The following is a 16,693-nucleotide window of genomic DNA, read 5'->3' as shown; positions in this document are numbered from 1 at the left end:
CTGGATGTGGGCAGCCGACATCGTGCACATCCCCACCAGGCGCACGCTCTGGTGCGCCACCCGCGGCGCAGGTAGGGTTGAGGCCATGCCGGGGTTCTCGCCTCTGAGCCACCAGGTTGCCCCGTCGCCCAGCGTCCGGCGTCGGGATCTGCTGGTGCACGTGGACCGGATCAAGGACTGGACGCCCCGCACGCCGCAGTCTTCCAGCTCGCGCCAGAGCGGTCTCCCCTCGTCGGGATCGGGGGAGGAGCCCCCCTCCCGGAGATCTTCACGGGGACATGGACCAGGCATGTGGAGGCCGGGAAAGCTCGCCGCCAACCCGCTGCGGTGGCCTCCTCCAGCTGCCATGGGCTGCAGCGCACTGGCGGCCGCAGGGACCATGATGACCAAGACGGAGAGCGCGGGGCCAGGCGTTCCTGGGCGGACACGCTGCTCGGTCGGAGCCACTCAAGCAAGGCCCCGGCGGCGGCCAAGGACCGCTCCCAGCAGAAGAGGCAGCGCAGCCGCACCCCCCTCAGCCGGCACAGCAACTCGAGCTGCCTTGGGTGAGAGGCCGTGATCCGCGTCACTCCGCCCCTGCCTCTGCGTCGCGCCCCCTTCCCGCCCCCTCCGCCGCCCCCGGCCAGCCGCAGCCCCGACCCCGTTGCCAATTTATTCTCCGGCAATGAGATCCAGCTTCCGCCCCCGCCTCACGTCGAGCCTGGGCGGGAGGAGCTGGAGGAGGCCATCGCTGGCGCTCTGGCGACGCCGCTCGTGTTCGGTGGTGGCGGGACGCATGAATCCAACATGGACGTCCAGGCTCCTGGTGGGCCCCCTGCATGCATGCAGCTCGGCCCCGTCCAGGCATGCAGGGCCGCCCCGCCCCGTCCCACGACTGCAACCACGCTCAGGGCGGTGACTCACCAAGTGCAGCAGCTCGAGCTCAGGCAAGACGGTGCCACCGCTCAGCTGCTCTTCCGCGAGGCTCCTCCCCCTCTTGGCGTCTCCTCCACAGGCACGGCGGCCCTCCGCCCCTCCCAAGACGCGTGCGCCATCGGCCCCCACCCGACACAGTGCCAGGCATGCGGCCAACCCCTCCTCCACGCCTATCGCGCAGCGAGCCTCGCTCCGGCTGGTTCAGGAGCTCGGTGTCCTGGGTCCAAAGGAGCGGATGACGGTGAAAGCTATGAAGGCACTGTTGCATCGCTTCTACGAGCCACTCACTGAAGATGACGTCTCTTCCATCGCCAAGCTCACGCGCCTTGACGTCCAGGCGTTGTGCACCATGGCTGGCCTGGTCGGCCCAGACGGAGTCGCACAGGAGTAGACCATGTTAGCGCTCGATTTAGGTAGTCTCCAGCAGCAGCTGGCCTTAAGCCAGTCTGAGTTAGGTTTATTCCTTATGATCAGTGCAGGTTATTAATGTTTAGCTTGTAGTTAGTGTGATTTGGGGCGTATGGGTGGACGCTGGCACGCCACATATGTGAGGTGGTGTATCTGTACCAGAATGCTTTCTTCAGTAATAGAATTTGGTATGTTGTCGGAGCATTTTCGTTCGTGTTATGAGTAACACAACCATCTCCATCATGAACTGGAATGTTCAGGGCCTGAACTCGCCGGCCAAGAGAGCAACCATTTGCAAGACAGCCAATCCTCACAACCTCGCTCTCCTTTGTCTACAAGAGACCAAGATAGACATGTGGACACATGGCATTGTCAGGGAGATTGGTGGTGTCCGGCTGGATAACTGCGCCGTGCTCCCGGCCATGGGCATGCGCGGCGGGCTGCAATCTTCTGGGATTCCACCAAGGTCGCCGTGGTCACACACTCTGTGGGGCAATTCTCCATCACCGCCAGTGTCCTCCAACTCCACTACAACTCCTCCTTCTGGTTAACAACAGTGTACGGCCCCGCCGACGAAGCAAGAAAAGATGAGTTCCTCGATGAGATGATCAGTATCAGGCCGCCCCACGGAGAGCCATGGCTGATCAATGGCGATTTCAACATCATCTACAAGGCAAGGGACAAAAGCAACCACAACCTGAACAGGAGAGTTATGGGCAGATTCAGAGACGCCATTGACAGGGCATGCCTGAAAGAGATCAAGTGCAAAAACAGGCGCTTCACCTGGAGCAACAAGAGGGAAACCCCAACCTTTGTCGCGATCGACAAAGTCTTCTGCAACCAAGAATGGGAAGCCTCTTTCCCATCGCACATTCTCATGGCAGCATCCACCTCCTGCTCGGATCATTGCCCTCTGCTTCTGTCAGACGCCGTGGCTCCACCTCGCAAGGTCACCTTTATATTTGAATCTTTCTGGCCCAAATTCCCTCATTTTCAGCAACGGTGGCCAGGGCATGGCAGAGGCTGATGAATCATAGCTGCCCTTTTACCGGGATGAAAATCAAACTCAAGAGAACCGCGACTGACTTAAGGATCTAGGCCAAGAGCATGTTCAGCAACTCCAAACTCCAGTTCCACATTGCTTCTGAAGTTGTTCTCCGGCTGGATGTAGCACAAGAAAAGCGTCAGCTCACTCCCAGCGAGTTTTGGCTAAGGAAGACGCTGAAACAGAAGATTGTCGGGCTAGCAGCGCTCGAACGCGTCAGAAAGCGGCAGGCAGCACAGACCACCTGGCTGAAAGCGGGTGATGCTCGCACAACCTTCTTCCAGACCAAGATCATTTCCAGGAGGAGGAAAAATCATATCCACTGCATCGAAGCCGCAGGTAGGCAGGCCACAAACCACAGTGACAAGCCAAGCTAGTGCATGAACACTTCTCTGCCCTGCTTGGCACAAAGGGAAGGAGGGATCGGACAATTAACTGGGACTCAATCGAGCTCCCACGACTGTAGACGAGGGCTGGCCTCGACAACCCTTTCACGGAGGAGGAGGTGTGGGCCGCGATCTGCGCATCTCCGGTAGAGAAGTCACTAGGACCGGACGGTTTCAGCGGCACTTTCTTTAGGGCGTGCTGGCAGACGATCAAAGCGGACGTCATGGCGGTTTTTGAAGCGTTCTACCGGCTGGCTGGCGGCGATTTTGCAGCTCTCAACAGAGCGATCATCGTGCTGTTGCCAAAACAGTCCAGCGCAACAAAACTGGCTGATTTTTGCCCGATAAGCCTCATTCACTCAGTGGCCAAACTGATCGCGAAGGTGCTTTCCATCAGACTTGTTGGCGTCCTAGATCAGCTGGTCTCCCCCGCCCAGAGCGCTTTTCAGAAGAAGAAAGGGATACATGACAGCTTCCTCTACGTGCAAAACATAATCCGGATGCTCCCGAGGAAGAAAGCGCTGGCGCTGCTGCTCAAGATCGACATCGCAAAAGCCTTCGATTTGGTTTCCTGGGAGTATCTGTTGGAACCGTTGCAGTGCTTAAATTTCCCGGCGCGCTGGAGAGACTGGATTGCACTGCTCCTCTCCACTGCCTCCTCAGCCTGCACGCTCAACGGTGACATCAGACAAGCCATTGTCCACCAGCGCGGGCTGCGGCAAGAGGACCCGCTATCGCCACTTCTCTTCATCCTGGCGATCGACCCCCTTCACCGGCTGCTGGAGGCGGCGCAGACGGCCGGCATCCTAACCCCGCTGCCTGCCAGAGAGACACGTCTGCGGGTCACGTTGTACGTCGACGACGCCATCCTCTTTGCCAACCCAGAGCGGCAGGAGGTCGACATCATCATGCAAATTCTGGAAGGGTTCGGGGACGCCACGGGACTGCACTGCAACCCTCAGAAATCATCAGTGGTGACGCTCAACTGCAACAACGTAGACCTAGTGGACGTCCTGAGAAATTTCGGCGGTAAGAGGGTAGATTTCCCAATCAGATATCTAGGACTCCCCCTCTGCGCGGGAAAACTTCGGCTAGTCCACATTCAGTACATCCTCGACCGCGTTCGCGCACGACTGGCAGCATGGAAGGGGCGGCTCATGCCCATCGCAGGGCGGCATGTGCTTGTCCGGTGTGTGCTGACAGCGCTGCCCGCCTTTGCGATGGCCGTCCTACGCATCCCAAAGAAATTCTTCAAAGACGTGGACAAGGCCCGACGGTGATTCTTATGGGCCCAAGACGAGGAGATCATCGGCGGGAAGTGCAAGGTTAACTAGCGGACAGTCACGTTGCCGGTCGACCGCGGCGGCCTCGGGATCCTGGCCATGCAGTGATTCGCGCGCGCGCTCCGGCTTCGCTGGCTCTAGTTAGCATGGACCGACCAAGCGCGGTCGTGGGTGGGCACAGGATCACCATGCGATGCCAAAGACCGGGCTCTCTTCGCCTCGGCCACAAAGGTGGAGGTGGGCGACGGGAACCGGGCCCTCTTCTGGCACTGCCCATGGCTAGGCGAGCAGCCGCTCAGCCAGGCCTTCCTGTTGCTGTTCGGCCAATCCGTCAGGAAGAACCGCACGGTGGCAGAGGCCATGCATGAAGACAGATGGGTGCTCGATCTGAGGCACGGTGACACTATGGATATCATCCCCCAGGTCATCCTGCTGCTGCACCGGATCAGCGCGGCCAACCTGATTCTCTGAGAAGGGGTGGCTGACGTGATCAGATGGAAGACGGGAGGCCAATACACAGCGAAAGCAGCCTACAGAATACAATTCCCAGACGGGCCAAGAGAGCAACTTCATCAACTCGTATGGAAGATCTGGGCGCCGGGCAAGGTCAAAATTTTCCTCTGGCTACTGCACCTTAATCGCCTCTGGTGCAACGACCGCCTGCAGCGCAGAGGATGGATCAACGGATATTTCTGTCAGCTCTGCAACAGAAACTTAGAATCCTCCTTCCACCTCCTCTGGGAATGCCCAACTTCACGCCAAGCCTGGACAATGGCGGCCACCTGGCAGGCTGTGCTGCGCTCTCTCCAAGCACCTGGGAAGCCTGCACGACCACCACCGAGGCAGTGAGCGCGATCGTCAATTCCGCGGCATCTCATGACATAAAGGGTATCAAGACAATGATCGCGTTGCTGGCCTGGCAAATCTGGCAGGAGCGTAACAGCTGCACATTCAAAGGAAAACCATCGAGGTGGTGTGACATTCCAGCGGCCTACCGGAGAGACATCGAGCAATGGCGGCTCGTCGTAGCCAGCGGCATAGAGGCCCCTTTCGGGGAGATTACGTGAGGAGTAAACCTCATGACTGTATTTTTCTTTTGCTGTTTCTTTTGGATGAGGTGGCGTGCGGCTTTTGTGCCCTCTCCTACCGCGCGCTCAGACCCTGATCGCTTGATCACCCTTTTTGTAAGCTCTCTCTTCTGCTAAGCCAATGAAAAGCCAAAAAAAATATATTTCTATTCAATTATATATGGTTTATAGGTTGTTTTGTGTCATGTTGTTCTTTAAACGTATGTGTTTCCTTGATAAATATTACAACATCTTATATTAGGAAACGGTGGAAGTACTATCATATATGAGACACCCTTTGGATGTCTTTTCAAGAAAAAAAGGAAATAAAAACGGCTTTGATGGTTGTTAAGCCCCACAAGACCTTAATAACTACTCGTATTATTATTTTTCATTGCCGAAAAAACAACAATTATTATTTTCATGGGTGTGTTTAGGCCTCATCTAGATGTGATGTAACCATGTCACATATGTTGAAATATGCAACAACAAATACGGCATCAACATCACCTCATCCCAGAACAAGGCCATTCCTCGCGTGCGTTTGTTTGTTTTTCTTATTCTGTTTAAACAAGTCGATTGCCCTTGCTCATCTATTTAAAATTGTTTGCAAAAAATATTGGTGAAATGAAAAATTGTGTGTATGTTTTTTTTATTTTTTTTATGAAATTAAAAATGTTTGTAATTTTTAAAAACTAGGCGAATTAGAAAGGAATTGGCTACTTCGAAAAATGTTCACAAATTCAAAAAACGAATGTGGAAAAAGTTCATGCTTTTTTTATAAAAAATAATACATGAATTCTATTTTTTCATAATTTTAACAAAATGTTCATGACTTTTTATAAAAAAGATGGAAATGCAAAAAAAAACATGAATTTTGTCTTAGTTTTGGGCATGCAACTGGCCGACAACCCCCCTCCCGGCCCTAATTGCAGTCTTATTACGGGAATGCAGTTGTGTCATGGGTTGACTTGAAACTGAGGCAAAAATAGGTTGGACACAGTTACGTGTTGAGGGTGAAGTTGCAACCGGGACAAAAAAAATTAGTCGGTCCCCAGTTGTGTATCGTGAGTGGACAAAAAAGAGATAGCTAATTCTCCTTTTAGTACATGTCAAGGCCATAACTTGTTACACACAAATTGCAATGTACAGCAACCGAACCCAAAGGTACCAACGCACCAAACATCTCGCAACCAAACAGCAACAAAAAAAAAATGAAACCATCCAGGACTAGCCCTTGGAGGTATATTTTTACAGAAGAAATTCTCTAAGCACCCGGGTCACCTCTGAACCAAGTGCAGAGGACGAGCCACAGGACGGAGGAGACAAACTCACTTTTTCATCAAATCATCAGTGAATTTTTTTAAAAAGTAGTACTAGCTCCCACAAAACACAACCGAGAGAGATTTCCCGCGAAGGAAAAAGAGGCTGACAAAGCTTGCACTCGATTCCCCTAATCTGCTGCCGTCATTGCCAAGTGCAACAGGGCCTGCGTGGGTGGGTGCTGCGCCCGCCGCACATTGACTAGAACTTAAAGCGACTGGCAACCAACACGGCCCCGTCCGCCGTCGCCATCCGCGCCCACCCTCACCTCCTCGCTCGCTGGTCGCTGCCCCGCCCCCACTCCACCACCTGCCTCCACTCCCGCACGCAGCCGGAGCCGGAGAGCAGCTACCTCCAATACGCGAGCTGCTGCTGCTGCAGCACTCGGCAGGCGGGATAACAGCAGAGGCGAATCGCATTCGCTACCTTGCTTCCTCCCCTCCTGACGTGCCTTGGCCTCCCCGCCTCCCGTTCCCACCGACGACAGGAGCGAGCAGAGGACCGCGATGCAGCAGCCGCAGCTGCAGGCGCCGCCCTCGTGGGCGGCCGGCCCAGACCCCGCCCGCCCTGCTCCCACCACCTTCGACGAGGCGTCCATGGAGCGGAGCAAGAGCTTCGTCAAGGCGCTCCAGGTACGCCGCCGGCCAGGATCCGGGAGATCCCGCCGCTACCCGGCCTGGCTATCGCCTCTATCGGCGCGCCGACAGATCCGCGTTTTGCGCTCCCTTTTGTTAGGTTGGCGGTAAGTGACCTGCGTCTGTCGCGCGTGCAGGAGCTCAAGAACCTGCGCCCACAGCTCTACTCCGCCGCGGAGTACTGCGAGAAGTCGTACCTCCACAGCGAGCAGAAGCATATGTGAGCTATTCTCGTCTCCACTGCGATTCCCAGTTCTACCACTCAATTCTACAGTATTCTGTGGCAACTCGGTCGCAATTTCTTGGCAGTAACAACAACTTTGCATGTGTAGCAATCATTGTTTACTTGATGTTGCCAGCCCATGTTTTAACCAAACTTTATGCCCAGCTTCTATTTTGGTGTTGTGAGTCTACCAATGATGCATTGATTGGTTCAGTAGTATGCTAGTACTTCCTCTCTCTCAGTTTACAGGGCGTGCGCGTACCCCTAGATCGTCAATTTGACCAACCTAATACAAGTCATATATTACAAAAAATATACCAATATAAACTTCAGATGTTCTATTTTCAGAAGGTATAATTTTTGTGTTATATAGTTTATATTAGAGTGGTAAAATTGGCAACCTAGGTATACGCGTAGGACTTGTAAACTGTGACGGAGGGAGTAGCATATTTGCGCCCATCTACCGACTAACTAGGATCAGACAAATCAAGGACAATTGATTGAGAAAAACTCTCCAGGTGTGGAGGCTTAAATTCTGAGACACCACTAGAGAATTAATCATGGGCAGTGAAGGTTGTAGGAATTTTGGATTTCTTTGCACAACTTTTCATAATTGTTTAATTCAGATCTGTTATTTTAAGCCGTCGCCTGAGAAATAGTTACTCCAAATTGTGCAACTACTCGACTCCCATTGGATAAAGAATCAACGCTCAGAATCGTCCACCTAGCAATAAGAATTTCTTGGTCAACTTAGAAATAAAGGTTACCTTGTTAATTTTAGTTGAATGGATGCGCCCATCTTCTGCATCTGACTGCACTGCAAAAGGAACCAAGGATTCTGTAAATATGGAAGAACAAAAGGCTGCATCAAGTTTCTGCTAGCTGATCACTGTGCAGAAGTAGAACATGCAGTGAGAGGTTGTCTGATCATTTTTCGCATGTTTCTTGTTATCAGCGTGCTGGACAACTTGAAAGATTATGCTGTCAGGGCGCTGGTCAACGCGGTCGACCACCTTGGCACCGTTGCCTACAAATTAACAGACCTGTATGAACAACAGGTTTCAGAGGTCTCAACTGTCGAGCTGAAAGTAGCATCCTTGAACCAGGTACTGACTATTTTAGCAAGATAATTTGTGCTGATAGAGCTGCAGGATTTACAAGTGACACTTACTTTCCATGTTCAGCAAGTCCTGACTTGCCAAACTTACACCGATAAAGAAGGCCTTAGGCAGCAGCAGATGATCGGAAACGCCACAAGACACCACAAACATTACATCGTACCAAGTAAGGATGTGTGATACAAACATGTATTTCTCAGCCCAAGAAACGATTATCACCTAATTTGACTTGTTAAATTTTCCCTGAACTAGCGGCGGGAAACAAAAGAATGCAGGCCTTTTCTGAGATGCAAACAGACGCCGAGTTTGACTTGAAGCCTAAACCTTATCCCTCAGGTGCCTTTTCTTGCTTCTGTGCGCACATTTGGATTTTTGATGCCAAATACTTAGTGTACTAATGCAAAATGTTTTCGTTATTAGAGAAGACTCTTTTCTGGCACTTGGCTTCAGAGAAGAACACCAAAACCAATGGAGAACACCAATCTGAATTAGGGTAAGTATGTCACGTCCATTTTTCTCCACTCTTCTGAAATGGGGTATTTGATTTGTTGTCATCTGCTTTTGCAGCCATGGGGAAACGAAAACTACCAAGCCTACATCCAGTGGCGGGTTCAACCTTACAGGTATTTAATTTATTTTGTTGCTTATAGCCCCAGTTGTGTGTTTTGCTTTTATAATTGGTACTAAGTTTACCTATTTAGGCAGATTTTTGCATAGTTTATATCTGTGTGTACAGACAACAAGCATTTTATCTGAAACAACTTACATTTCAGGTAAGGAATTGTCCGTGTCTCCCTTGCCCAAGCGTCTGCAGTCGAATGTGAGCAGCTCGGACATTGTTACGCGTAACATTGGCATGAAGGTAAAGCATGATATGATGAAATATGTGCTTAGTATTAAGGCCTGTAATTCATTTGGTGGTGTAAAACTTGTCTATTTCCCTCCACAGACAACCTATCTTGTGTACAGAACTCTTGATTATATAATGGGGTTGCCTGATTTGCATTTTCAGGATCAGCCTGGTGCAAGGCATTTGGCATCATTCAGTTCTCTCGACAACACAAGAGGGCGTCAAATCCAAAAGGCTCCCGTCCGCACCAAAAGTATGCTAGCTGCTTTCTTTGTCAGGCACAGGTCCGGAAAGATGAAAAACGTCTCTGTTCGTTGATCAACTGCAAACCTCCAGTTTGCTCCTTCCCGCCCCACCATGAAGTACATGCAACAAACTCACTCCACATTTCTTATATGACTATTTGCATCGTGTATGTTAGTGGTCTAGAGATAGACCTTATTTTGATGCCCTTTTCATCTATAAATTGATGAAAAAAATTATACGGATATAGTCAGTCTTAAACCATCGTGTCTAGTCACTAGGCAGAAGTTCCAGAAGTTTTCAGTATAAATGAATGAGATGGAATGCATATGGGTATGTCAATGGCAAGTTCCTTTCATTTATATATAGATCATAAAGCGTGTCTGTAAAGAACACAACCGAAGATTTGTATCTCCTTGAATGAATGTTCACAGATCTTTTTGTGTGGAAAACTATCGCCACTGGGTTTTCAGGCATACTCACAAAGATTATTATTCAGTTGAGAGCGACGACGGGACCCTCCCGACCCACCCACCCCTCCCGCGTCGCCCCCGTAGGAGACGGGGAGGGAACCCTAGCCGTCGCTGGCCTTCCTCCCACTTACCGACCTTGCCGATGCCACAGGGTGCACCCAAGCAAAGCTTGGCCACCGCCGGCGGCGGGCCTCTTCGCTCCCTCGCGTGTGGCGCCGGTGCGGGCCGCTGCCACGGGCCAACGTGCCGCGATTGGTGGGTCGCGACGGTGCTCCGAGTGCCCTCCCGGCGACGACAATAGGTGGCATCCATGGTGCATTGTGTTGCTTGCTGGAGGGGCGTGCTTGCCGCTGCTCATGACCAAATTTGGCGCGGAGTGTATTTCGCGGCGCGGGCCATGGGTGGCGCGGGGCCGGCGTCCGCTGCGGGTCCTAGACGGTGGTGGCGGTTGGTCGTGGTGGCCCGGCGAGGTTCGGTGTCGGTGGCGTGTGCTGGCCACTGTTGGATGTCCCGGGAAGGTGGTGTGTGCTTGGGGTGGCGGCGATGAACCTTCCGGATCTGCATCGGGGGCTCGTCCTGCTGCCGACTCATGGGCGACGCGAGCTATGGTGGTGCGGGCCATTCGTCTTTTGTGGCTTCAGGCGTCAGTGATGACACGACATGGTGGTGTGCGCCAGTCGGGTGTGTCCAGCAGTGTGGCCGCGGTGACCAGCTTGACTGGGGCGCGGGTGGAGTGGGTCTGTGGGGGCGGCAGCACTCACTGGTGGTTGTGCCCCGTCAGCGGCGCAATGCAGCGGATGCGACCTCCCTTCTCCTCGGTCTATGCCGTCGGAGTGGCTATGATCGGGGGCATGTGCTTGGGAGGATCTGCTCGGGGCCGAGGTGTTGGGGAACGCGGTAATTTCAAAAAAAATTCCTACGATCATGCAAGATCTATCTATGTGATGCACAGTAACGAGAGGGGAGAGTGTGTCCACGTACCCTTGTAGACCGAAAGCGAAAGCATTAAGTAACGCGGTTGATGTAGTCGAACGTCTTCGCGATCCAACCGATCCAAGTACCGAACGTACGGCACCTTCGCGTTCAGCACACGTTCAGCTCGATGACATCCCTCGAACTCTAGATCCAGTTGAGGCCGAGGGAGAGTTCCGTCAGCACGACGGCGTGGTGACGGTGATGATGAAGTTACCGGCGCAGGGCTTCGCCTAAGCACTACGACGATATGACCGAGGTGCGTAACTGTGGAGGGGGTACCGCGCACGGCTAAAAGATCAACTTGATCAACTTGTGTGTCTATGGGGTGCCCCCTCCCCCGTATATAAAGGAGTGGAGGAGGGGAGGGCGGCCCTCCTATGGCGCGCCCAAGGGGGGGAGTCCTACTCCCAGTAGGAGTAGGTTTCCCCCCTTCTCTAGTTGGAGTAGGAGAAGAAGGAAGAGGGAGAGGGAGAGAAGGAAAGGGGGGCCGGCCCCCCTCCCAATTCGGATTGGGCTTGGGAGGGGGGGCGCCCCTGTCGGTGTCAAAACCGGCGGATCTCGGGTAGGGGGTCCCGATCTGTGCGTCTAAGGCTAATGGTAACAGGAGGCAAGGGACACAATGTTTTACCCAGGTTCGGGCCCTCTCGATGGAGGTAAAACCCTACTTCCTGTTTGATTGATCTTGATGATATGAGTATTACAAGAGTTGATCTACCACGAGATCGTAGAGGCCAAACCCTAGAAGCTAGCCTATGATGATTATGATTGTCGCTCTAAGGACTAAACCCTCCGGTTTATATAGACACCGGAGGGGGCTAGGGTTTACACGGAGTCGGTTACAAAGAAGGAAATCTATTATCCGGATCGCCAAGCTTATCTTCCACGCAAAGGAGAGTCCCATCCGGACACGGGACGAAGTCTTGAGTCTTGTATCTTCACGCTCCAATAATCTGGACAAAGTGTATAGTTCGGCTGTCCGGATACCCCCTAATCCAGGACTCCCTCAGTAGCCCCTGAACCAGGCTTCAATGATGATGAGTCCGGCACGCAGTTTATCTTCGGCATGGCAAGGCGGGTTCCATCTCCGAATACTCCAAAATAATTACCGAACACTTCAATTGTGTCCGGATCTGTAAAACGATTTTCACATACCACCGTAGAGAGAATGATATTTTACAAATATACTCTGCTGGCAACTTTTAGATGACGTGACACGACAAAATGGTCGAGTCATTATTGAATCGTCTTCCCACAGCCAGCTACCGCACATATCGAGGCGGTTTCCTCGGCACGTCTTGTCGAAGCAGAGATCATGTCCCCTTATTACGGGATTCTCATCAATACGGGTACGGGTAACCCAACCGCGCCATCAATCGTGGCGCTTGGGAAATAAGCGATTTCCAACAGGCAAGTGGGGAGGTGCACCGTTTTCATCGCCTCTATAAAGGGATAATGATTCCTCATTTTTACCCACGCCTTCTTCCTCCTCTGCTCATCCATTCTCACACCCTCGAGCTCCAGCGCCTAGTTCACGCCTTCTCCGCACAGCCAAACATGTCTGGAGCAGGAGGCAAGTGGGTGGCCTCCACCATGGAGGAGCACATTACGAAGCTCCGGGCGGGTGGATACTTGGCCGCAGATATCGCGCACCGGCTACCGGACGCAGGGCAGATCATTCCAACTCCGGGACCCCACGAGAGGGTCGTGTTCCTCGCCCACTTCGTTCGTGGACTGGGATTTCCACTTCATCCCTTCGTCCGCGGGCTCATGTTTTACTACAGATTAGATTTCCATGATCTAGCCCCAAATTTCGTCCTCAACATCTCGGCGTTTATCGTCGTGTGCGAGGCCTTCCTCCACATTAAGCCTCACTTCAGCTTGTGGCTACGAATCTTCTGCGTGAAGCCAAAGATCATGAGCGGCCAGCAGGCGGAGTGCGGAGGCGCCATGGTGGGCAGGATGCCCAACGTTACCTGGCTCGACGGCTCCTTTGCGGAGACCGTAAAGGGGTGGCAGTCGCGGTGGTTCTACATCACCGAGCCACGCAACGCCAACTGGGCGGCGGTCCCCGAATTCCGATCCGGGATTCCCATGTGGCTCACCTCCTGGGAAAAGAAGGGCCTGGCCTGGGGTGAATCGGAGGAGCTGACAGGACTTCATAACTGCATCAAGAGTATGAAGGACAAGAAGATCAAGCTTGTCAACATGGTCCAGGTCATACTCGTCCGCCGCATTCTTCCGTGCCAAAGACGGGCATTTACTCTGTGGGAGTTCATTCCGGCCGAACACCGGACACTTCAAGAGCTCTACGGCACGACACACAAGGATGCATGGAAGGTGCTATTCAAGGCCTCTGAAATACCTCCTCCACATCCGAGGACCGCTGACTCCATGCCACGCGGCTCCCCAGTCCGGTGAGTCTTCTTACCATCACCAGATGTAGTTTTCCCAGCATACTCATAGGAGGATCTTAAGTCACCGTGTGTATTTAATCAGGAGTATGTGGTGACGGCGGAGCGGATTGACTGTCCGGCTCCACTGCCTGAAGGTCCAGCTGACGCTCTCCTGACGGAGATGCTAGTTCCAGCGCCCTACAAGGCGCCAGAAAAGAAGGCCGAAAAGAAGGCCCCGGGGACCAGGAAGGGTCTCCGGCGTAAAGTCGTACCGGACGCCTCGTCCGAAGACGAGGTGCACTCCTCTCCCGAAGGGGAGTAGGAAAAGGAAGGGGCCGCCCCTCCTGAGGAGGCCGAAGGGCCCAAGAGGGCGACCCAGGGGACCAGGAAGGGTCCCCAATGTAAGGCCGTCATAAGCTCGTCGTCCGAAGACGACGAGGCAGATTCCTCCCGCGGAGGCGGGGGGAAACATGAGGAAATTCCGCCTCCCCGCACTAGGGAGGAGAAGAAAAGGAAAGCCGCCCCAGAGGGGGAGGCTAGGATGCCCAAGAAGGGAAAGGCGTCCCTTCCGGACTACTCCGCCACGACCGCCTACAACGAGGAGGAGTGGCTGCCCAGGGGGAAGCCCCTAGTAAGATTGTAAGTATTCGCACTCTGCAATACTTTTAATGCGGCTTAGCTTCATTGTTTGTTGTAACGCCGAACACGTATGTGCAGTCCGGCCAGGGCCCATCCCGAGGTATCTTCTTTGGATGGGTCTTTGAGCGATTCGAAAATGAATTCGCTCCCGACGGCCACTTCCCATCGGCCTGCGGATGACACGGAGGTGTTATCCCAAAGGGTCCCCAAGCAGGGGGAGGCGACTCTGGAGACGCCCCAAGGCAAAATTCCAGACGTCGGGCATACGGGGCATAAGATCCCCACGGATTATGCCGACGAGAGCCGCAGCAAGTTGGGCTCTCAGCCGGACACTATACTGGAACCTCTGAGGGTTCCGGATTTGGGCAGGCAGCCCCTCGCTAAGGAGGGCGAGCCGGCCGTGCCGATGACTTCCGTCGCGCCAGAAGCGCCGGATAGTCTATTGAAAGTGCTTCGCGGTGCTTCCATGGATGAAGAGCACCGTACTCTTATGAGTGCGGTGATTCAGAAGGTCCGGTCCGCCAAGAGCGGATTGACTGAAGCCTGCACCAGCCTCCTGACAGGCTTTGAGGTAAGTAAAAAGTGTGTGCAATTATCACCCGATAGACGGTAGCCCCTGATACTTTGTTTGGTGTTCGGAAAGAAAAGCCAAACGGAGGGTCGATTTTAATCCGCGGGAGTCTAATAATAGGTGTCTACGTGAATAAGCAGGCAGTGCTGCTTGCCGCTGCCGCCAGCACGGCCGAGGTCGCCAGACTCAAACGGGACCTAGAGCAGGCCGAAGAGGAGCTCAGCCTCACAAAGAGGCGGCTCGAAGAGAACAAAGGTGAGTGATGCCCCGTTCTTATATCATATAGAGAAGAAAAAAATTGGTGACTCTAAAGAGCATCATGATTTTGTAATAGGGGCCACGACCGAAGTGGCGGCCCTGAAGAAAGCGCTATCCGAGGCCGAAGATAAGGCAGCCACGGAGCGCATTGAGCGTGAAAAGCAAGATGCTAGAGTGGGTGAGGTACAGCAAGAGCTCCAGGAGTTCGGCAAGAAGTTTGAGTCCTTGGAGCCTGATCTCAAGACGAAAGAGTCTGAGCTTGCGAAGGTCCTTTTGAGCATGAAAGACGCCAAGGCCGAAGCCGAAAAGGCCTAGCAGGAAATCCAGGCGGCCAAGAAGATAGCGGCGGGTAAGACATTCTTTATGCAGAGCAAGCATGTGGAGGAGACATTTCTTTTACTTACTCAAATTCGGAGCTCTCCAAGGGCATTCGCAGATCTTCCACGCATCATATCAGATGTCGCGGAGTTCTACCGTGCCGAGGAGGGGAGCTCAACGGAGAAGCTGTTCTGGTCCCAATATGCTGGAGCCGAACACCCGATGCCTCTGAGTGACCAATTGAAGCAATTGGTGGAACTCCACAGGGCGGCCGAAGTGGCTATGAAGGATTTCATAGTCCGGATGTGGCCTGGTAAGCCCCTGCCCGCCAGCTACTTTGGCCTGATAAAGCGGATGGTAAATGCTTGTCCGCGGCTTGAAGTGATCAAGCGATCCGTTTGCATTGAGGGTGCCCGCCGGGTTTTTGCCTGTGCGAAGGTGCATTGGGGCAAGCTGGATGCAGAGAGGCTGGTGAAGGATGGACCACCGGAGGGCAAGGCGCATCGCTGTCCCGAAAAATATTATGATGGCGTTATGAAAGACGCTCGTGTCGTGGCCGATGAATGTACCAAGGACACCATCTTTGAGTAAATGTACTCCTGTTTTTTTTGTAATATGAAAACAAATTTGTTTGCACTATATAGCGCTTTGGTGATTTAAAATATTACCTTATATGCAGTTGTTTATAAAATTCTGAAAGTAGGCCAGTCGTCGGCTTCCGCCCCCACGTAACTAGTACTGGGGTGTTCGTGGAAAACCCAAAACACTCTTTTATCCAAATTTTTGGTCCGTGAAGGAGGTGTTTGGCGCAGCGAACAAGGCAATCGGACTATGCGGCTTTATAACTCTCACTTAGCCATAGAAGTCTATAATTTTAAATTGCGGCGAAGCCCCTAGAATTTGGAAGGCCGAATTGGGGCGCTATACACGCCTAAATCGGACGAGGCCGACTCCTCGCCTAAAGCAGAAAAAATCTTTAAAGATTTCAAGACCTCTCGAACAGCGACCAGCTCTCGCCGCATCATGACAGTCAGTTTTCGGCTTTCTCTACTAAGGTGCTCGTCCGGAAGAACCGGGACACAATCGCAGTAGTTCTCCCTGCGCTACCTTAGCCGATATAACGGAATGTAAGGTACCAAAACAAGGGAGCCGGGCTAACCCAACTATTAACCCAAGACATGATTCGGAGCTGATGCATATAATGCTATAAGTTCGGGGTGCCGCACTGTCGAAAGTGTTCGGACTTAACTTGCCATATTAAGGGGCGCCATAAGAAGCCCCTGGCAAACTGAACGTACCAAGGTGTACGGATGCTATATGAAATAAACATTTATAGAAAAAATGTGCATATAGGAATAATAAGCTGACGCTATATATTATCTCCCATTGATAAATAATACATCTAAGCGTATGTTTACAATGAATGCGTTCAAGCAGAAACAAATGGGACTATTTGACATGTCCTATCCAAGGGCGGGCCGCGTGTAGGTATATGAAACAGGTATAATGATCGTGAATAGATTCCACCTGGGTATTCCCTTTGTGCGCAGAGCCTTTTGCCTCCTTGGTT

At 52.7% G+C, this 16,693-nt stretch overlaps 1 protein-coding gene across 1 annotated transcript; it reads left to right on the top strand.

Moving 5' to 3' along the window:
* The first annotated feature begins 6,673 nt into the window (after positions 1-6,673).
* On the top strand, positions 6,674-9,933 carry LOC119276313 (probable protein ABIL1). Its single transcript, XM_037557350.1, has 9 exons — positions 6,674-7,059; positions 7,200-7,282; positions 8,241-8,391; positions 8,470-8,569; positions 8,656-8,739; positions 8,824-8,896; positions 8,971-9,026; positions 9,177-9,265; positions 9,416-9,933. The coding sequence occupies exons 1-9, from the start codon at positions 6,934-6,936 to the stop codon at positions 9,569-9,571; spliced, it is 918 nt and encodes a 305-aa protein (XP_037413247.1). The 5' UTR covers positions 6,674-6,933; the 3' UTR covers positions 9,572-9,933.
* Positions 9,934-16,693: the final 6,760 nt, after the last annotated feature.

The sequence above is a fragment of the Triticum dicoccoides genome, chromosome 3B (assembly GCF_002162155.2).
Source record: "Triticum dicoccoides isolate Atlit2015 ecotype Zavitan chromosome 3B, WEW_v2.0, whole genome shotgun sequence".
Lineage (NCBI taxonomy): Eukaryota > Viridiplantae > Streptophyta > Magnoliopsida > Poales > Poaceae > Triticum > Triticum dicoccoides.
This window is presented reverse-complemented; position numbering and strand designations above follow the sequence as displayed.